The sequence below is a fragment of the Psammomys obesus genome, unplaced genomic scaffold, assembly GCF_907164565.1.
Source record: "Psammomys obesus unplaced genomic scaffold, mPsaObe1.curated_primary_1811, whole genome shotgun sequence".
In the NCBI taxonomy this organism is placed as follows: Eukaryota; Metazoa; Chordata; class Mammalia; order Rodentia; family Muridae; genus Psammomys; species Psammomys obesus.
The window spans coordinates 24,817,617-24,839,271 of record NW_026596069.1 but is presented as its reverse complement, the minus strand read 5'-3'; the positions used below and the strand labels follow the sequence as shown (position 1 = coordinate 24,839,271).

General features: G+C 38.5%; 1 protein-coding gene across 2 annotated transcripts in view; it reads right to left on the bottom strand.

Moving 5' to 3' along the window:
* Rock1 (Rho associated coiled-coil containing protein kinase 1) overlaps nucleotides 1–21,655 on the bottom strand; it is a 97,646-nt gene that overhangs the window by 9,323 nt on the left and 66,668 nt on the right. For both annotated transcript variants that reach the window (XM_055625470.1, XM_055625471.1), the window contains exons 17-27: nucleotides 21,140–21,246; nucleotides 19,827–19,977; nucleotides 18,096–18,256; nucleotides 16,156–16,340; nucleotides 14,437–14,506; nucleotides 13,359–13,453; nucleotides 11,519–11,684; nucleotides 8,390–8,483; nucleotides 7,045–7,133; nucleotides 5,491–5,679; nucleotides 4,273–4,432 (exon numbers count right to left, since the gene is read on the bottom strand). In XM_055625470.1, the coding sequence (XP_055481445.1) occupies nucleotides 4,273–4,432; nucleotides 5,491–5,679; nucleotides 7,045–7,133; nucleotides 8,390–8,483; nucleotides 11,519–11,684; nucleotides 13,359–13,453; nucleotides 14,437–14,506; nucleotides 16,156–16,340; nucleotides 18,096–18,256; nucleotides 19,827–19,977; nucleotides 21,140–21,246 (1,467 nt within the window). The remainder of the gene's footprint in view (nucleotides 1–4,272; nucleotides 4,433–5,490; nucleotides 5,680–7,044; nucleotides 7,134–8,389; nucleotides 8,484–11,518; nucleotides 11,685–13,358; nucleotides 13,454–14,436; nucleotides 14,507–16,155; nucleotides 16,341–18,095; nucleotides 18,257–19,826; nucleotides 19,978–21,139; nucleotides 21,247–21,655) is intronic.

Genomic DNA, 21,655 nt, shown 5'->3' with positions numbered 1-21,655 from the left:
TAACTGCTACTATTTACCTTTCAATAATTACCTTTCTCTTAAATAGTTCTCCTTGTGGGATCTGGAGAGCACTTAAGGGCACTTCAAGAGGTCCTGAGTTCAATTTCCAGCAATTCCCAGCAACCACATGGTGGCTCATAACCATCATAATGAGATCTGGTGCCCTCTTTTGGCATGCAGGCATACATGCATGCAGAACACTATATATAATAAATTAATTAATTAAAAATAGTTCTCCTTGTAAGTTTTGAGAGAGCAGGGACAACTAAGAACTTGGCATCTGATACACAGAAAATGTATAATTGATAATGTATTTTTTATTACTTTGCTATTCTGCCTTTTTTTCTAAATTTGCCAAGTAACTCTTAACAACCAAATCAGCAGTTTCATATTAAATAATGCGTGGAAGCACACATTATTTTTCCTACTAATATGGCAAAAATGGAAACTCTTACTTGAAAGCATGGTTTAGGGTGTCTAATACTAGTAATTCCTCACTAAAATAAAAGCCCTTGAACCTACACTTACACAAAACAGTGTACTCTAAAACACCCAATCCTACCCACTTCAGTAATTTCTCTAAGTGAAAAACAAAAAACAAAGCCAGGTGTGATGGTACACACCTTTAAATCCAGCACTAGGGGAAAGCAGAGGCAGGCAAATCTGAGTTCAAGGCCAGCCTGGTTTACAGAGCAAGTTCCAGGACAGCCAGGGCTACTTAGAGAAGCTTGTCTCGGGAAAGCAAAAAAAACGAACAAATATATCAAATAGAATAAAAATAAAAATAAATCCAAAACCAACCAACCAACCAACCAACCAACCAACCAACCAACCAACCAACCAACCAACCAACAAAAACCGACGCCCTCTTTAACAAAACAAAAACTCATGCTATCTAATTCTGTATTTGAGTTGAGAACTGAATTAGGACTAGTGATCATAGATTTTCACACACACACACACACACACACACACACACACACACACTCTCATACTGAAGAGCTGGCTCAGCTTAGAGGCTCACAACACAGCATTGACACTGGCCTCTCTGTTTCTTCTCCTAATTAATGTACCTACTAGCTCTAAATGCGGAGTTTCTGAAAGCCAAAACTAAATGTCCAAGTCCAGTGCTGTAAATTCCATCTTTCACACCACACACAGAAGTTAGGTTTTTTAGAAAGGAAAAGAAACTCAGAACTTATAAGTAGATTCTCATTGACAATGCCACAGGCATATAAAACAACATGGATTTTATACAATATACTTATAAAGTAACTTTAACTTGGAAAAAAAAAAAAAACAAGTCTGCAGTATTGTAACAGCAACAAATGACTCTTTCATGCAAATAACAGATTAAACCCAAGTGGACATAAATAGCTAATAAAGGCAATTTAAATATTAAAGCCATTTTTTGAAAAAGATTAATTTATTATGTATACAATGTTCTGCCTGTATGTACACCTGCATGCTAGAAGAGAACACCAGCTCTCACTATAGGTGGTTGTGAGCCACCATGTGATTGCTGGGAATTGAACTCAGGACCTCTGGGAGAGCAGCCAGTGCTCTTAACCTCTGAGCCATCTCTCCAGCCCTCAAAGACATTTTTTAAAGTTATCTTTTTCTTATCCACTTTACAGCCTGACTACAGTCCTACACTCACACCTCCCCCCATTTTCCCTCCCTTTATCCTCAAAAAAGGGAGGCCCCCGCGGGCAAACAACCTACCCTGGCACATCAGGTCGCAATAGGACTAGGTGCGTCCTCTCCCACTGAGGCCAGACAAGGTAGCCCAGCTATATGAAAGGGGTCCAAAGGCAGGCAGGCAGCAGAGTCAGAGACAACAACTGCTCTAATTTTTTTTTTGGGGGGGGGGCAGGCGGGCAAGGTTTTTCTGAATAATAGCCTAGACTTTGTAGTCTAAGTTGGCCTTGAACTCACAGAGATCCACCTATCTCTGCCTCCCAAGTGCTGGGATTAATGGTGTGTGTGACTCTGTCCAGCTGCCCTGCTCTAATTGTTAGGGAACCCACATGAATAACAAGCTCAAGCTGCACATCTGCTACATATGTGTAGAGAGCTTGGGTCCAGCCCATGCATGCTTCTTGGTTGGTGGTTCAGTCTCTGTGAGCCCCATGGGCCCAGGTTAGTTTACTATATAAGTCTTCTTGTGGTGGCACTGACTGCTCGGGCCCCTCATCCTTCAAAGCCATTTTTTTTAACACTACCAAAGTTTATTTTAACATATTACATACAATTTAATAGAGGTAGAGAACCACTGTGCAATGTTTTAGCTATATTTAAAAGTGACACACAAAGCAAACGCAATCAATTAATACTAATCAATCAATTAATTCTAATACAGAGAAGCATGGCCTCCATCTCATTGACTGGGGAAGGTCAGAAACCCTCACATATTCACATACTTGGAAACTCACCAGTAATTCACTCCTCTCAGGCTTAAGTTACAGAGTGTGAGATCCAAGCGAATGAAAAAGGAAATGATATAAATAAGGGATAATGAGGGTGACACCAAGTGCGTTCCCAATGCTTTATCCCCTACATTCTCTTCAGATAACTAAGTCAATAATTCCAAGAGAAGGTAATAGAAAGAAAAATAACTGAGGGGCATCTGGGTTGTTTCCAGCTTCTGGCTATTACAAATAAAGCTGCTACAAACATGGTTGGACTGGGGGAGGGGCATGGGTGAAGAAGAGGGAAAGAGGGTGGGATTGGGAGGGGTGGAAGGAGGGAGCCACAGGGGGGATATAAAGTGAATAAACTGTAATTAATAAAAATAAAAAAATTTAAAAGTGCTTAAATAAAATTTGAAAATTAATTCTTTCAAAACTTCATGTAATTAATTATAGTAATACTTTTTCTAATGCTGGTTAGCATGTTTATCACTTAAAGGTTTTAAATTTTCAAAATAAGTATTTAGCCCACCTTTCCACAGGGGAAAAAAAAAAGAAAAATAAGACATTTTTAAAAATCATTTATTTTTATTGTACGTGCATTGGTGTTTTGCCTGCATGTATGTTTGTGTGAGGGTGTTGGATCCTCCTGTAAACTGCCATGTGGGTGCTGGGAGTTGAACCCAGGTCCTTTGAAAGAGCAGACAGTGCTCTTAACCACTAAGCCATCTCTCTAGCCTGAAAAGGGCCACTATTACACTGAAGTTATTTTGTTATTTGGGCATAAGAAAAACTGTAACCCTAAAATAATCTCCTACTCACAGTGTGCCAGGTCATCACCTGGCAGAACCAAGAACAGACAAAACCAGTAAGATAAAGCTAACAGAAATGATGGGATAAACATGGTCAAGATTTTTGATTGACATTAAATAGACACATTTACTCCAGAAGTATCCTGCGGTTAACAAAAAATAAGTTTTCAATTTCAGTTCAACAACTAAATCACTGTAACTGTCCCCCACCCCTTAGCTTACTATAAACTCAAGTCATCTGGGAAGAGGAACTCCAGATGAGAAAATACTTTTATCAGATTGTCTACAGCTAAGTCTGTAGTGCACTTTTCTTAATAACTGATGTAAGACAGCCAAGTTCACTGTATGCACCACCTGTGGGCAAGCAGTCCTAGATTGTGTAAGAAAGCAGGCTGAAGGCTGGTGCAGTGGCATATGCCTGTAATCCCAGCACTCAGGGAGGCAGAGCTCTGTGAGTTAGAGGCCAGCCTGGTCCACAAAGCAAGTCTAGGAGAGCCAAACAGAGAAACCCTGTTTTGAAAAACAAAAAATAAAACACATAAACAAAAAGAGAAAGCAAACCAATAAACAGTGTTCCTGCCTCCAGGTTCCTGCTTGAGGTCCTTCTCTGACTTCCCTCAGAGATAGTGTGTGACCTGAGAACTCCAAATTGCTGTTCAAAAATTTTTTATTTATTTATGTAATATCTATGAGTGTTTTGCCTGCATGTTATCTGTGCACCACATAAGAAAAGGGTTTTGGCTCCCTTGGGACTGGAGTTACAAATGCCTGTGAGCCATCATGTGTAGGCTCTGATCCTCTAAAAGAAAACAAACACTTTAAACAAAAACATGTAAAACATCTTCAGGGTTTTTCTCAGGCACATCTGAATAACCTGCTTATGATTGCTTTTATTTTACAAAGTGCACTCGAGTAAACAACGATCACATGTCTTGGCTATTAAAAACAATTCTTCTTAAATAGTCATGGACAAAATGACGAAATGGAAAATGAAAAACATTTCCACAACATTTGCGCAAACCTGGATGACAGAACAGAATTATTCTTACCTGGAAGGTTTCCATCAGTCTCGTCAGCACTAGGAAAACTAGCGACACTAGTTGAATCCGAAAGATCCAAAAGTTTTGCACGCAACTGCTCGATATCACTCTCTTTGCTAGCCAACTGCATTTGAAGTTCATTTCTATGTGTACATTCTTCTACTAATTGCTATTTTTGAGAAAAAAAAATAATCAGACTCAAATAATTTCAACATGAATTGAAATGTAATGAGTAAGTACGCTGAGTGTGAAACATGCTGCACACTGCGGGTGCTTAGCACCATGGTTGGTTTTCTTTTGGAAGCATGTTTGGCCAGAGTGGCCCGGAACTACTCCACCTGGCAACTACCATAGACAATGATGTTCTATAGAATCTAGGCCCCTTCTCAGGTCAACGCTAAAGGTAAACTCCTTTCCCCCTTACTTTTGTGTAAGATGTATTTTTACTTTATGTATATGAATGTTTTGCCTGTATGCATGTATGTTACCATGTGTGTATGCCTGCTGGATCCTGGGAACTAGTGTTACAAATGACTGAACCACCATATGGATGCTGGGAATCAAACTCAAGTCTTCTGCAGAGCAACAAGTATTCTTAACCACAGAGACATCTCTTCAGACCTTAACCTTAACTTTGTTAAGAAATTTTTCAAATGTTAGTAAACTATTTTCTGGCTCTGCACAAATTAATTTTAAAAGCACAGAAAACTGAGGATAAAATCATAAATGACAGAATTAAAGGCTGGATGTAATAAAGAAGTCTTGAGACTACTTTATGTTCACAATTTCATATGTTACTGACATGTGAAAAAGTATAAAATATTATTGGTATTTTTATTTTAGAAAAGTAAATACCGAATAGAAAAATAAGCTTATATTTAAAAACCCTGTAACCCAAGTATAATTAATTATAATAGCCATATTTCAAAATCAGCTGCAATCAATCTAAAAATAAAAACCCTTAAATGTCTCTCACAAACTAGGGCCTCTAGTCAGCAGCCACTAATTAGTAAAAATAATTTAAGCCATGACAAGAGGTAAGAGAGCCATCTTTGAAATTTTTGGAGAGAAATGCTTGTATTAGAGCATATGTGATCAAATGTAAAGACTGTAAATTAAAATATAAACTTTTACAAAAGTAAGTCCATGTTAAGCAGCACAGCTAACAAGCAGACTGACAATGGAGGAGACGACCTCTACGTGCTTATGCACACACACAGACCTTACCGCTTGCATGTCGTTTAGCTCTTTCTGGTGTTTCACCACCATTTGGTTAAATTTCTCCCTTTCTTGGTTAAGTTCCAGTTGCAGCTTTCTATTTTCCTTTTCTTTTTTTCTCAAATCTTGAGTATTAGCTTTCTTCCTATCAATTTTAAAATCTTTGCGATTCATTATTTCTGCCAACTTGTTAACAGCCTGTTCAAATAATTAAAATAGTATTTGTAAGGTTCTATATACTGTAGCCATTCAATTTTAATGTCTATTAAAATGTATTGGTTTTCAAAGCTTTGCAGGATATTTTTTTCTTGGTATAGATATACATGCAAAGGTGCTAGGGAGACAGTATCCTATGAAGACCCCTAGAGAAGTTAGAAAAAGCTCGCTGGAATGCCCGTATATTCCTTCCATCCTTTCCATGTTTCCTTCCATTCTTTCCTTTCTTCTCTTCCTTTCCTTTCTTCTTTCTTTTCTTTCCTCTCTCCCCTTCCTCCCCTCTTCCTTTTGTCTCATTATGTAGCTACCTGGCCTGGAACTGCAAAGACCATACTGCCTCAAAGGCAGAGCATTCCACTTGCCTCTACCTCATGAATGCTAGCTTAAAGGTGGGTACCACTGCCACATGTTTCTTAATTAGGAGATGGAGAAGCAAGCAAAACATATGAAGGAGGGAAAGGAGCGATAGTATTTTAAGCACAGGTAAAAAGGCCAAAGAAATCTCTTTCCTTTGGACAAGTAGGAAAGCAAGGACCAAGTATCTGATTAGGTCACACAGATGAGAAAGAAATGAGTTTAACAGTAAAGATCCCCTTAAGATCGAGGCACCCACCCGAGTAATTTTAATATATATTTAGATTATTAAGTAATAAACCTAACACGAACTTAAAGATAAAATTACTGTCTGTCCTCATTATTTAATTAAATTATATTAAAATGAGAAAAAACATTATTGTAAAAATATAACTGAAGCACTTAAGTTTCTGAACTACTGGTTAACTTAGTAAATGAAAAAAACATGCAAGTTTTTTGCCTCCCCTTCCCCCAACCTTCTTGAGATAGGGTTTCATGTCAAGACATCAAGTTTTAATGACAAAATCATACAAACGAACAAAAACTGACCTAGAGGCATAATCAAATGCAAAACAAAATGGTAAGCCACCACCCTACAGTTTCTTACTTATTCTCAAACTATCACTCTGGCTTTTGAGCTATTATCTTCATGTTTTCTGTCAAAATAGGCTTTCAATACAATCCACATCACTCTTTCTTGGAGTGCTGGAAATGTACACGAATCAACTGCCCTACCACAGAGCAGTGTCCTTATACACTTGTGAGACAGTAGTGATTACGGTGTGAGCTACATTATGATCACACTAGTGAAATTACTACGCAAGTTGAATTTTCTTAACTGCATTTCTACATCTCATGTAAATCTTCACTCTGTTCTAATGAAAAGCTAAACCCTACGAGCTTTGTTTAGTAAAATCATCAAGAACAATCATCAGTTTTCGATTATACGATACTCAAATGCAAACCAACGGGAAGGGCTGATGGCACATGTACCTGTGTTTTTAGGGTCCTTTCAGTACTGATATTCTTTTCAAAGGCAGCCTTAAGATTATTTATTTCTTCCTCCTTCTTCAATTTATATTCTGCCAATAAATCGTGTAAACCATTATTATACAGTATCACATAATTTTATCTGCATTCCAAACTAACAATGTCCTCAATTATTGAAATTACTATACACAGTAATACATAGTATCTTTCAGTAAGTTTATTAAAGTAACTAGTTGACTTTACTAATTTTTTTTAAATACATGTAAGCCCAGGTTGCCCTTGAGCTCCCAATTCTCTTGCCTCCACCTCCCATGGGACTGCATGAATTTATCCAGATCATTAATATAATTTTTAAGGCTATATAAGTTAGTCAATATATGAAAACAAGCACTTAAAAATCCAATGTTAAACATAACTAAAGACTGATCTCAGAATTAGCTTTGCATTTCCTTTCTTTTTGACAGGGTGTCAACCTGGCTAACCTGGAGTGCTTCTGCCTTCTGGGTGTAGGAACTGAAGGCGTGCACCACCATGAATGGCTACATTGCTGCACTGCCACACTCTAGTATGGAGTACTTGGACACAAACAGAGAAGCCAGAAGAGGGCATCAGATTCTCTGGAGCTGGAGTTTCAGGGAGTTTTAAGTTGTTCAGTGTGGGTGCTGGGAACCAAACTTGGGTCTTCTAGGAGAGAAGCAAGCTCTCTTAATGGATGAGCCATCTCTCTAGCCCTCATGTTATCAGTTAAAAAAACACTAAAGCTAATTATCACAAACTTGTTTAAAATTTTTAAAAATTTTATGTGTACTAGTGTTATGCCTGCAAATGTATACCGTGTGCGTGCCTGGTGCCTTCAGAAGTCATGAGAAAGTGTTGGAACCAGGTGGTGGTGCACGCCTGTAATCCCAGCACTCGGGAGGCAGAGACAGGCGGATCTTTGTGAGTTCCAGGCCAATCTGGTCTACAAAGCGAGTCCAGGACAGCCAAGGCTACACAGAGAAACCATCTCAAAAACAAAACTAAACAAAAAGCCAGGCAGTGGTGGTGTGTGCCTATAACCCTAGCACTTGGGAGGAAGAAGCAGGAGGATCTCTGTGAGTTCAAAGCCAGCCTGGTCTATAGAGTGAGTTCCAGGACAGAGAAACCCTATCTCAAAAATCAAAACAAACAGAAACAAAACCAAAAAGTGTTGGATCTCCTGGAGCTGGAGTTACAGATGACTGTGAGCCACCATGTGGGTGCTGGGAATTGAACCTGTATCTTTTTCAAGTGCAGCAAGTGCTCATGATTACTGAGGTCTCTTTCTCTCCAGGCCCACATTGTCATTTCTTAAGGAAACTCCACATACCTTCTTCTGATGTCCTCATCCTTTCATTTAGCTCTTCATTTTCTTTTCTTAGTATTTCAATATCTTTGGTTAGCACACTGTTTGCTTCTTCAAGCTAAATAAAGCCACAAAGATTATAAAGCAGGTCAAACATTGCTTAACTATAGAAAATGCCTAGTTTCTCAGTTTAAAATATGTGAATGAATCATGCAGGCACCTTTAATTCCCAGCATGCAGGAGGCAGGGCCTGTCAGATATCCGAGTTTAAGGTCAGCCTGATCTACAGAGTGAATTCCAGAGAAACCATGTTTTGAAAAACCAAAACCACCCTCCCCTCAAAAATAAAAAAGTGAATATATAAGTTCAAATGTTTTCTTTAATCATAATAACAACTGAATGGAAGGAGTTTCTCAGGATTTGCTTATCTCCACTCCCAAGGCTGAGATTATAGACATGGGCAGCAATGTCAGCGTTTTTATGTGGGTGTTAAGAGATTCAAACTAAGGTCCTTTGCCTCTGAGAAGTTATGTGATCTTGACAGATTATATTAATCCTTTAAATCTCAGATTTGCCAAGATCATGTAACTTCTCAGAGGCAGAGGCAGGATTTGAACCCAGACATGCTTACGTCAGAGTTCTTGTTATCTTACAAAGAAAAGCTTCTGAAACTCCCACTTATCCCATATTACTATATAAAATACAGTATGAACTAAAAAAATAGGGAATTTGTAGGACTGGTTTTTATCACAATGGATTAGTCGACCATCAACAAGGAGTTTCCTATCCCAGAATGATTTCTCTGAATTTCAAAAGAAATCTAGTACATACAACCACTTTTAACATAGTACGAGAATAAGTGAGTTTAAAATAAGCATTTTGGCTGGAAGGAGGCTAATCCTGCCACCTCTTTGCTTCCAGGGAAGCTGGGCCAGGCATCCTGCCAGACAGATGAGTTCCTCTGTGACAATGGCAAGTCTCTGCCACATGGTGGATGACCGTGGAGATGACTCGGATGAGGCTAACTGTTCAGCACCTGCCTCAGGGGCACCCTTCCTGTGCAGTAGTGCCTGTAGAGAGGTGCTGCAACGGCACACAGGCGGTGGTGATGGCTCTGATGAGGCTGGCTGCCCCAACCTAGCATGTGGACGGCAGCTGGGCAGCTTCTATGGTTCCTTCACTTCCCCAGACCTGTTTGTCGCTGCCCATGGGCCTTTGGAACTTCACTGCATCTGGCTGGTGGCCATGCAGGAAGTTCAGTGTGTGCTGCTGCAGCTGGAGCTATGGCTGTGTTATGATCATTGTGTCCAGTGTATTAAGGCCTTGGTGAGTGCGAGGACCATCTGCTGCAAACACTTTCCTACTGCACCAAGCACCAGTCTGGGAGCCTTGAGGCAGCACAGGGCTGTCCACTATGGCCTATCATGCTCATGCCCACAGTGCTGGTCATGGCTTTACTGCCACATAACAGGTGAAGGACTACTGCCTCCCATGGGACAGCTGTGTGGGAGCAGCAGCGAGGATGATAATGGCAGCACAGGTGAGCAGGGCTGCTTCTCAGAGCCACAATTCTGTGATGGCTGGTGGCACTATGCAAATGGCGATGAACAGGGCTATTGAGCATGCCCTCTGGATCAGTATTCCTGTGAAGGTGGCAGCCACCTGTGACATGCCTTCAGAGCCCTGCTTGGTCCAAGACTCCTATCCCTAGACTCTCACTTGCAGCAGCACCCAAGATCCCCATTCTCCAGAGCAGGAAGGGCCCCCAACATGCTCCCCAACACTGGAGGCTAGTGATGAGGAGGCCCTGCTGGTCTGCTGACCCACTGGATACACTAGTGACTGCCACAGCCCCGCTTTGTAACAGGGAATATATGGTCATTTCTACCCTGCCTCTGCATTCTTTCTTATACAGAGAGCCACCCAGCAGCCTGAGTGGAGTACCTGGGCGTTCAGCAGTCTGGCTCTAAAGGGCATTGCTGGCAGGGACTATGGGGGTTGGCCTGGGAAAGAGCGTGGAGCGATGAGATCACTTTTGGGTCAGCATAAGCACAGCCCTTAAGAGGCTCAGTCAAATTGCTCTCTGTCACTCTAATCTGGAGGTTCATTTCCAGAAAGACAGGTGAGGCAGAGACAGGCTTTCTGGAATATTTTCACCCCACAGAGGCACCAGCTGCCCATTCCAGAACTACGACAGGAACTGTAGTTGAGGCCTGAAAAGGCCATGGGGGATATTGGACCTCTTTCGTGGTGAGTGCTTTATCTATATCTCCCCACGGGGGCCCTGGAGAAGATGGGCTAGTGACTTCTGCCCCATCTTGGGCCTTTTGCCCGCTGGCTGCTGGGTCTGTACCCAAGTGTCATAATAAGGCTGGAAATATGAGAAGAGAGTCTATTCTCTGCTTTCTCAGGAGACAGAAGCCAAGGTAGTGACTGATAATGGTATTATTTACCCTGTCCTGCCTCAGAGCCCCAGTTTCCCTACATGAAACCAGGGCTGTACTATCAGAAGTGACAGCATTTACGATGGTGATTTACGGGAAGGATAGTCCCAGCTGGAAATTTCTGGGTCCTTCTGGGTAGCTGAGTTGAAGGTGGCATGGAGGGTTGAAGATGGAGCATCACTGTCTTGTATGGGCTCCATGGAGCCAGCCTCAGGTTCAAACAGCAAACCCCACCAGGGCTGAAAGCCTCCTTCCACAGTGCCTTTCCAGCCAGAAGCCCATACACCTCACTGAGGTACGGTCCCATGGACTCCCCTTGCTCACAACAGCAACCAGCCCTGCTTATTCAAGGTTTTTCCAGAGAAGTTAGCAGAGCATTGATAAGGCAGGATGATAAGGACCCTTGATGATAGGCCTCTAAGGGTCAGATCTTTTTTTTCCAGAAAAAAAAAAAAAATTTTTTTAAAAACAAATCGCAAAACCCTCCTCAATAAACAACACATAAACAGAAGAAAAAGATAATCATTTCTTCACATAAAATATAACATAGATCTACAGAAGGAAAAAGAGCCCAGTGTATTAAGATTTTTTATAATTAAATGTAAGAAGCAAAAGTAAATATGCGTGTACATACAAACACCCCAATATTTTAAAATATGACCTAGTTTGACTTAAATCAATTTCAGCCAGATAGTCACTTATCACTTACCCGACTAACAGTATGATCTTTATCTGTAATCTCTTGTCTATTTCTTGAAGCAGCTTTCTTGCTTTCTTGAGTCAATTCAAAATACTGTTCTTCCAGAATTCCTCGAGCTAACTGCTCAGACTCAGCTTTTGTTTCTGCAAGATCCAACTGAGTAGAAAGAGTTTCTCTGCAACAGTTTTAAGTGACATGAATTAAAAAAATTCAGTTCCTTCTCCTTATATGATCACATAAATGACAACAACTATCTTAGACATAGCAGCCTACACCTGTAATTTTAACAACTGAGCTCTTGAGGCAGAGGGACTGAGAACTGAAGACCAGCCTAGACTACAGGTGAGACTGTCTCTGAAAACAACAACCCCAAAAAACTCTCCCCAGGCCTCCAAAAATCCACATAATTTTTTCTAAATGACAGAACCAAGGATTTTACTTCCTAAAGTAAACTTTAGATCCACTATAAAATTTTTATTCATGACTTTAACTTGTTGTTGTTTTCAAGACACCATTTCTCTGTGTAGCCTTGGCTGTTCTAGACTCACTTTGTAGACCAGGCTGACCCTGAACAGAGATCCATCTGCCTCTGCCTCCAACATGCTGGGATTACAGGTGTGCGCTACCAAGTCTGGATTTAGTAAATAAATTTCTTTTATTCCCCCATCCCAGGTTATTTTTTAATTTTTAAAATTTTATTTCAGTTATTTATTTTATATCCCAAGGGCTCCCGTACCTGTTCCCCTCCTCCTTTCCCTTGAGAGAAAGGGAACCCTCCTCCCCCTGTCTCAACCCTCCCCAGCACATTAAGTGACATCAGGACTGAGCATATCCTCATCCCGAGGCCAGGGAAGGCAGCCCTGCCAGGGGGAAGTGATCCAAAAGCAGGTGATATAGTTCATGTTAAAAGCGCTCCCCTACTCCTCCACTGGCCAGGCGACCAAGCTGCCCATTGGCCACATATGTGCAGGGGACCTAGATTTTAACTTCTTAAGCCATTCACTTTTAGAAAAAAGACTTTACTGTGGCTCTGGAATATAAGCCAGGAAGGCAAAGCTGAAAAGCAACTGGTGGACCAAGAGGTCAGATTCAAAACACTTTCATCCTTATTTCTACTGGGTAGAATCTCTGGGCAAGTTTCTTACACTTCCTGGAGCTTAATTTGATCAAGTCTATAAACTAAGAGGGGTAAATACAAATTATCTGTGAGCAATTCAGTGACTTTAGGAAAACATACAGATTCAAACTACTGTAACCTATTTGGAAATGTAATTTAAAAAAAAAAAAACACACACTTTGAAGCTTTTCAGAATTCCCAGAGTATGGTGGTTATTTCTAGAATTCTAGCACTTGGAAGGTGAGGCAGCAGGACTAAACAAGGGCAGCCTTGAATACAAGCGATTCTATATCAAAACACAACTTTTTGGAACTGATATTCACACTAGGACTAGATTACTTTATTTGTCTGTTTGTCCCAAAGATCCTCTCTTAGACAAGCCATCTTGGTCATCTGTATTATTTCCATGATTTTTGTAGGTTCTCAGTAAATTTGGGTTGTGAATTATCCCTAATCATGACCACCACTACTTCCTCCTTTTCTTTTCGTTGTTTTAAATATTATTTATTTTTATTTTATGTATATGTGTATTTCGCCTACATGTATGTCAAAGTGTTGTGCTGCCTGGAGCTCACAGGGGCCGGAAGAGACAGCCAATGCTCTCAAACTGGAGTCTTAAAGTAGACTAGTCTGATTTGATTATCAATTAGCAGAATAAATTAGTCCTACTCCCTATCTTTCAACTTTTTGAAGCACAGGTTCCTGTTCTGTTTCAAAGCAAAATAAACATACTTTTCACTTTGCAGCTCCTGTATTTTCCTTAAATTTTCTCTGTTTTTTTCTTCAATTTCTTCTTTAAGTTCCTTTACTTGGGTTTTATAAAGTGTCTGTAAAAACAAGTGATAAATACGGTGAGTTATAAACCATTCAGCAGTTTATCTTAAAAGTTAGAAAAGTTTTATTAACTTAAAAGTTAAAACAAGTTAAATTGGGGGTATAGAGAAGGTTCAGTGGTTAAGAGCACTATCTGTTCTTCCAGAAGACCCAGGTTCAGTTCCCAGTATCCACATGGCAGCTCATAACTGTCAGTAGCTCTAGATATAAGGAATAATTCAGCACCCTTACACAGACATACAGGCAGGCAAAATACCAATGCACATTTAAAGAAAAATCATTAAAACAAACAAACTGGGTGGTGGTACACGCCCAGCATTTGAGGGGCAGAGGCAGGTGGATCTGAGCTCAAAGACAGCCTGGTCTACAGAACAATTTTCAGTGCACACAAGTCTGCATAGAAACACCCTACCTTGAAAAACCAAAAAGAAAAACCCACAAACAAAAAACCAAGTTAAATCTCTGCACTTAATTATAGGAAATAAGGCTTGCAAGATAGATGGTAGTTGAGGGCACCATCTGATAAATGTTTAAGTCCATGCTGGATCAGAACTTGAGAAACTCCATGCCCACCCCACCTTAGCCTCCAAGTGCTTTGGGCATCAGACATGTATTTCCATGCCTAGCAACAAAGTCTTTGTTTAGGACAAAGTCTTACTCTGTAGCCCTGGCTAATCTGGATCCACCTGCCTCTGCCTCGGAGTGGTGAGATTAAAGCCCTGCATCACCATGCCCAGTCTACAAAGTGGTATTTACAGCTTTAATCTGATGGTAATTCACTGTTGAAAAATTGCAGTGGCCCACACCTGTAACTCCAGCAACTTGGGGAGGTAGAGGCAGACGAAGTTCTATGAGTTTAAGGCCAGCCTGGTCCACAAAGCAAGCACAGGACAGCCAAGGATACACAGAGAAACCCTATCTCAAAACACAAAAACAAAATAATAAAGTTTCTATAGTAAAAATAATTTTCACTTACAGAGAAGTACTGCTCAGCTTCAAGTTGATCTTGTAACTCCCGCATCTGCCCTTCGTTTCCTCTGTACTGCCTTTAGATAAAAGAAAATCAGTAAACTTTCCAATTTGATAGATTGCATTTAAATTGCTAAAATACAAAAAAATCAATAAAATTACTGCAAGAAAAACATATTTCAGAATCATGTTACTTTTCTAGCTCATCTGGTGAGCCACAGTCTGGCTTCATCTTGCGCCTTTATAAAATGCCTTGCAAAGCATGGGCCCCTTCCTAATGAAAGCCTTCTTCAGAAACAAATTAGCTGTGGGTCTCTCCAAACCATAAAAATGAAACAGACACTGCTGTGTTTTGTTTTCCTGTAAATATTTGTAGAAAAAAAGCAGGAATACACTTTACAGGCAAAAAAAGGTCACAGAAATACATTTTAAATGTCTTGTGTAATAAACAAAAGCAGAGGTCAGACATTATTTGAGTAAAAAATAAAGTGTAACATTTTTTGGCAATTAAACACATGAAGAGGTATAAAAAGTAATTACATGGGGAATATAAAAGGAAAGGAAGAACAAACTGGTAAGGAGAAAGACAAAATACGTACACATCACATACATTAACAAATCTCATAGGAAAAAGGACACACTCAAGAGAGGAAAAGACTCAAACACATAAGAACACAATAGAACATGAAGATCCAGATTTTCAAGGATTAATAATTTTATCCCAGGCTGCTAGGCTTTAATGTTAGACAGCAATTGCTTTGTAGTTTAGTAATAAGCCATGTAGCTGATAGGAAGTAAATAATAAATGCCAATTGAGAGCTGAGTGTTTGGGGAAAAATGTGTATCATCTGGTAAAAATGCAGCTTCTAAATAAAAAAAAAAAACCTGCCAATATAAATCCATAATAAAAGCAGACAGCTTATTACAATGCTGGGAGGTGATGGCACACGTCTTTAAACCCAGCATTCAGGAGGTAGAGGCAGGTGAATCTTTGAGTTCGAGGCCAGCCTGGTCTACAAAGACAGCAAGGGTTACAAAGAGAAACCCTGTCTAAGGGAAACAAACAAACAAACAAACAAACAAAAAACCACAAACCAAAACAAAAAGGGCCTCAAGGTATGGTAACATACATCTGGAGGAAATAAAATCACAACTTGGTGTAAGGAGTACCAATCATTCATACTATATCTGGCTTTGACACTCTGGTTTTGTCTTGATCTCCATTAAGGAGGCACCTGACATCTCAGCAGTAATGGAAAAATAAAAAAGACTAACTCTGGGATGAACCAAAGAAAACAAAAACACCCCACTCCCACCACAAGATTATGTCTAATTGTACTCTCTAAAATAAAATGATCTGGAATACTCTTATCAGGTATGGAGAGCTCTGATAATGCTTACAGATACGAAAATTATGAGAAAGCTGGTATTTCCACCATGAACAGACTGACTGTAAAGCCAGCAACCATACTAATCTATGTTTCTTCCTTTGAATACCTGTAATTTTAACTTAATTTAATGCAGTTTTAGCATGTCCTTCCAAAGCTTGAACTTCCTTGCAAATCTTCTTTGCAAGTAACTTCTTCTATCACATTATTATTATTATTATTATTATTATTATTATTATTATTATTTTGGTCTTTTTCACACATTTTGAGATCATTTGAACACAAAATATCAAGCATCTATAAGGCAATGAAAACACAAAAAATTTTTCTAGACTTACTTTGTAAGCTGTGCTAACTCAAATTCTAACAATCTCTTTGCTTCTAATAAAGTATTTATTTCTTGTTTCATCTGTTTTTCTAAACCTTTTAAATTGTCTGCTTCAAATGCTTGAGTCTTCAATTCATTCTGTAACAAGAGCCGTTTATTTGATTCCTGTTCCAGCTGCAGGGTGAGATTCTTAACCTATGAGTGAGGAAAATGAGTGACATCTTAATCACTTTAGCAATTTATTAGATATCTTAAAGGATACTAATCAAATCTCAAGAACATTATTATTCCTTGGACTATTCTAATTCTTCCTTGTAACTATTATTACTTATTTATTACTAAGTAAAAATAACATAAATTTTAGATATGAAATCTGTACCAAAAAAACCCCTCAGTTTTAACTAGCCTGGAGAATTTTGAAAATAATGATAAGAGTCATATCTGAGGGGACATTCCAAATGGGTTCAACTTAGCTGTTCACCCACAAATGTTTACATATTCTATTTTATACAATCCTAAAACTTAGAAAATAGTACTTATTGGTATAGGGCCAATGAACTCAAAATCTCTGCAGCAGTTTGCAAATGATTATCACAGAGATCATCAAATGGCCAAACTCTTCCATCTCTGTCTTGTACATACATTCCTCCTTTCTGTCCCTTCCTTGGATGGTTTGACAATACAACATGTTCAGACATAATGAATAATCTTAAACTGTGTTTATTCTTCAGCTCCCAAATGCCACACCTTTAACAAGGCTTTCCTTACCTAACGTATGTATGTTTGAACCACACATATATACGTTGCTGTGTCTGTAATTATGATCGGTCTTTCTAAGCTGTTTGCTCCCCCCAAGTATACAGATCATATGTATCTTATTCACCTTAATAACCCTAATGTTGAGACAAAAGGCCACTGTTTTTTAATTAAAAAAAAATTTTTTTTTTTTTCTTGAGACTGGGTTTCCCTGTGTAAGGACTGGCTGTCCTGGACTTGCTTTGTAGAATAGGCTAGTCTTTAACTCTTTAACTCACAGAGATCCATCCTCCTGCCTCTACTTCCCTAAGTGCTGGGATTACAGGCAGGTTAAAAAACCACTTGTAAATTTTACTTCATGTGTATGGAATGCTGTATCTGTGTATCACGTATGTGCCTGAAGAGGCCAGAAGAGGGTGCTGGGAATTAAATCTAGGTTCTCCTGAAGAGCAGTTAATGTCCTTAACAACTGAGCCACCTGCAGGCTCCAGCTTCCAAATTTTTAATATATAGTTATCCTGCTTACTAGTTTATTTTTAATCTCTTTTAAGTCAATACTACATTAATTTTTCTAAAAGGCTATTTTCACCTACAGCATCTCTATAGGTTTTAAAAGAACACCAGTTACTTCAGAGCTCAAGTGTCAACTCCAAGTGACAGTTCTCTGTATCTTTTCTTGTCTGATTTTACTTCCTTTTGCCCATGACTTAACTACGTTCTTACCAAGTATACAAATCTGTAATGACAATGTTGCCTCCATGAAGTCAAGTCTTGGAAACTACTTACAAATAATTTCTAAACTAGACAGTACCAACACAAAGCCTTTTATCATTATATCAATAGTATTATAAATATGTGCTATATGTTTCCTATCAAAGTAAGCCACTCTAAGCAGCAGTTAATTTTTTTAATGCTTTTCTAGATAACACAAATACTTTCTGATGGTCTGTTTTTTAAAAGAAATAATTTCTTCTAGGAGAAACTAAGACATTTTGATACAGTTTCATGGACTGCTCTGAAATACCAAGGAACACATCCTAGGGAGTTAATGTTTAATAGCTATTTGAAATGAATATTTTAAGTCCTGGAATGACAGTATAAGCAATGAACAGATACTTCTCAATCTTTTATACTGCAGTTACAACCTAGGATAGTTTCTCTTAAAAGACGGATAATATTAGTACTGTGTCTTACTTCATCTTCCATCCTTTCTTTGTTTTCAGTCAAATGTTCTAGCTTCTGCTGAGACTGCTTCAGATCAACATCTAGCATAGAGCACTGTTTCTCAGTCTCAACAACTCTATTTTCAGCCTTCTCTCGAGCTTCTCTTTCTTCCTTCAGCTTTTTTTCCATTTCTGCAACAGAAAAAGTTACAAACATACATTTAAAGAGCACCTTAATATTTTTACTTTAAATGGTCTGGAAACTGGTCTTTAAATTTTATTCTGGAACTATAATAGGTATTAATTATAAAAGTTCTAAGAGCATTTGAGTAATTTATATAGTAAGAATCTCTAAAGAAAAAGTTGTAAGTATAATAATTTAAAAATGTCACAATCTAGCCCTTGCCCAAAGGAGAGGAGACAATTCAATAAGGTTTAGATTAGAAGTGGAAGGGTATAGTTGGAAAGAGTAGAATAATAAGGAGTGAAATGAAGGTAAAGAATAGAAAAACATGACTGCAGGTATTAATCTCTATTTTGCACTGGTCTGGAAAAAAAAATTTTTTTTTAAGATTTATTTATTTGTTATGTATATAATGTGGTGTTTGCATGTAGACCTGCACTCCAGAAAAGTGGCACCAAATCTCATTATAGATGGTTGGGTGCTATCATGTGGTTGCTGGCAATTGAACTCAGGACTCTGGAAGAGCAATCAGTGCTCTTAACCTCTGAGCCATCTCTCCAGCCCTGGTCTGGAAATTTTTTAAGGAGGCTCTTAGGCTAGGAACTCTGTGCAACAGTGATAAAATTCCATGGTCGCAGAACACCTTTTTCAATTATTATCAGAAGGTTCTACCCTTTGCCAGCGTGTCTTATTCTAGGATATGGTCAGTCAAGTTCTGATAATTTTAAGCTTTTCCATAGTCAGGACAGTAGGAAGTTGCATAATTAAGTTTTTTTGCTATTCTTGGATCCTGCCCTCAAGCTGACAATTACAATGAAGTTCACTTTTTCCTTAACCTTATAAATACAGCTGTACTAACATAATCATTACTCCCAATTCCCCTCACTCCAATCTAACAGAAATCACTTATCTTACTCCAGATACCTATCCTTGAGTTCCAGTCGTACATAACAATTGAATCATTTATATATATATCTAAATATCTAATAAAATTATCAAAGCTGTTATTTTCAGCTTTGAATTCAAAACCTCAAGCTGGTTAAGCATGTTAGAGTTCTGCCGAAATCAAGGGAGAGATTTAAACACTGGGAGAAAAGAATCCCCAAACTTTGTTTTGTTTTAGACCCAAGCCCTAGTCTCACAAATGCTTAGCTTCTCCCGTACTGAAATTACTGGTTTGGGCCATCATACCTCGTATGTTTTCACTAACTTTTTTTTTTTTTTTTTGAGACAGGGTTTCCTTGTGTGGCCTTGGCTGTCCTGGACTCACTTTGTAGACAAAGTTGTCCTCGAACTCACAGCGATCCACCTGTCTCTGCCTCCCTGAGTGCAGGGATTACAGGCATGTACCATCACGCCTTGCTTTTACTAACTTTTATAGTAAAGACATAGTAAAGTAAGAACACTACAGAAGTAAAATTGTGATAAAAGAGAAGATATAATAAAAAATATTCTATTCTTAGAAAACAATGTTACTTATACTCTCTACCAAAGAAGTGACGTTTTGATCAAAACTGAATTTCTGAAAGTATTATTTAAAACTAATCACAGGAAATATTCATATTAAGTGACACTTACCACACATGGCAACAGACTTTGCCTCTTCAATAGACTGATGCTTATCAGTTAACCGCGCTTTGGTTACTTTGTGTTCATTTACTTCTTGTTCTAACCTCTGCTGTAAAGACTTGAGCTTGTAGTTCAAATCTATCTCTAAATTATTCTTTTCCTAAAAAAATTGGAATGAGAGCCATGGAATATAATAAACTGTGCAAGAGGCATGCAATTAAATCTTACATTCTTCAATATTCCACAGGAGATAAACACTTTCCTAATGACCCCTTCCCATCTGAAACATTCATGACAGCTGATGCAGAACTCCCTGTGCTGCTGGTTATATTCAGATGGTTTACACAAATGGATGCAACAATCTTTCACTTTGTTATTCAATTTTTGCTTAAAAATTTTTTTAATCAAAGAAATTCATCTATATTGATATGTAAATTCACATTTACTTCCCTTTAAAAAAAATGAAGTATCTTGGGACAAGGTAGTGAAATGTTTAGGTGAGAACAGTAAGAATGGATTCCAACCTTTTGAAAGTTTATTATTCTTTCTTTCATCTTATGTATACATTTATATCAGCTTGGCTAACAAAAAAAACTGTGGGATAGAATATGCCAAAGCAGTGGCTTTTAAAATATTTTTTTTTTTCTGAGGGAAACATAGAAATTGAGAACTAGATCTATAAAGTAATGGCTTGAGCCTTTCCTCAGTAGGTACTTAGTAGTAAAATTTTTGATAAAATTCTAAATAAATGCAGGGTCCAAGCAGGATGACCCCGTTGGGTAAAGACACTTGCCACTAAGCCTGATGACAATCTCCCTGCCCCTAATAAGTTGTCCTGACTCTAAACATGTGCCATTATGCACAACCCTACAGGAAGGAGGGAGGGAGATAAGATGGATAAAGGGAAAGGATGCAAAAGCCAATTGTTATTTTTCTTTTCTTTTACTTTTTTACTAACAACATAGTCTAAGCATACATAGTGTGTTAGGGCCCAGTCCTTTATTTTCTCTCTTCATATGATTTAACAGAGCAAGGATTAATACCTTCCTCTTAACTATGTACAAAGAAACTACAAACAATTTTCTTGTTAAAAGTTATTCCCAAACCAAAGTAATGTAATTATCTATTAAAACATCCAAAGCTTTTTAGAGTACAAACAAAAATATGGTAACAAGATGATAAATAAGGCATACATACATTCTCATACACCAAAAAACCAATCACACAATAAAATAAAGACATTACAAATGAATATTCTAAAATACCTTGTAACCTTTGATAACCTTAATATTACCCCATTATTAGGACAGCAAGTCACTTACCTTCTCCGAATGATTAAGCATGTCTTGAGCCTCTTTTCTTTCTTCTTCCACTCTTTCAAGATTATGTTTGAGATGCTTCACCTCCTCTTGTAAAGATGTAATTCGTGCTATGAAGTGAGAAAAATGTTAAAGCAAAACTAATTTATGGTACTATAAACCAGACTTGTGATTATCTGGGAGTGAGGAAGTGGGTGATGGAGGAATTTCATGGGACTTGGTGCTTGTTAATGTTCAGTTTTGAATTTTTATTTTGTGTATGTGAGTTTTGTTGGATATACGTTGTACCCCACTTGTGTGCAGTGCACATGGAGGCCAGAAGAGGGCAACAGGTCCATTGGAACTGGAGTTATAGATAGTTGTAAGCTGCCAGACAGGCGCTGGTAACTTAATCCAGGTCCTTTGTAAAAGCAGCAAGTGCTCCTAACTGTTGCACCATTTCTCTAGCTCAGTGGTTCCCTTCAACCTTCCTACTGCTGTGACCCTTTAATGGAGCTTCTCATGTTGTGATGACCCCAA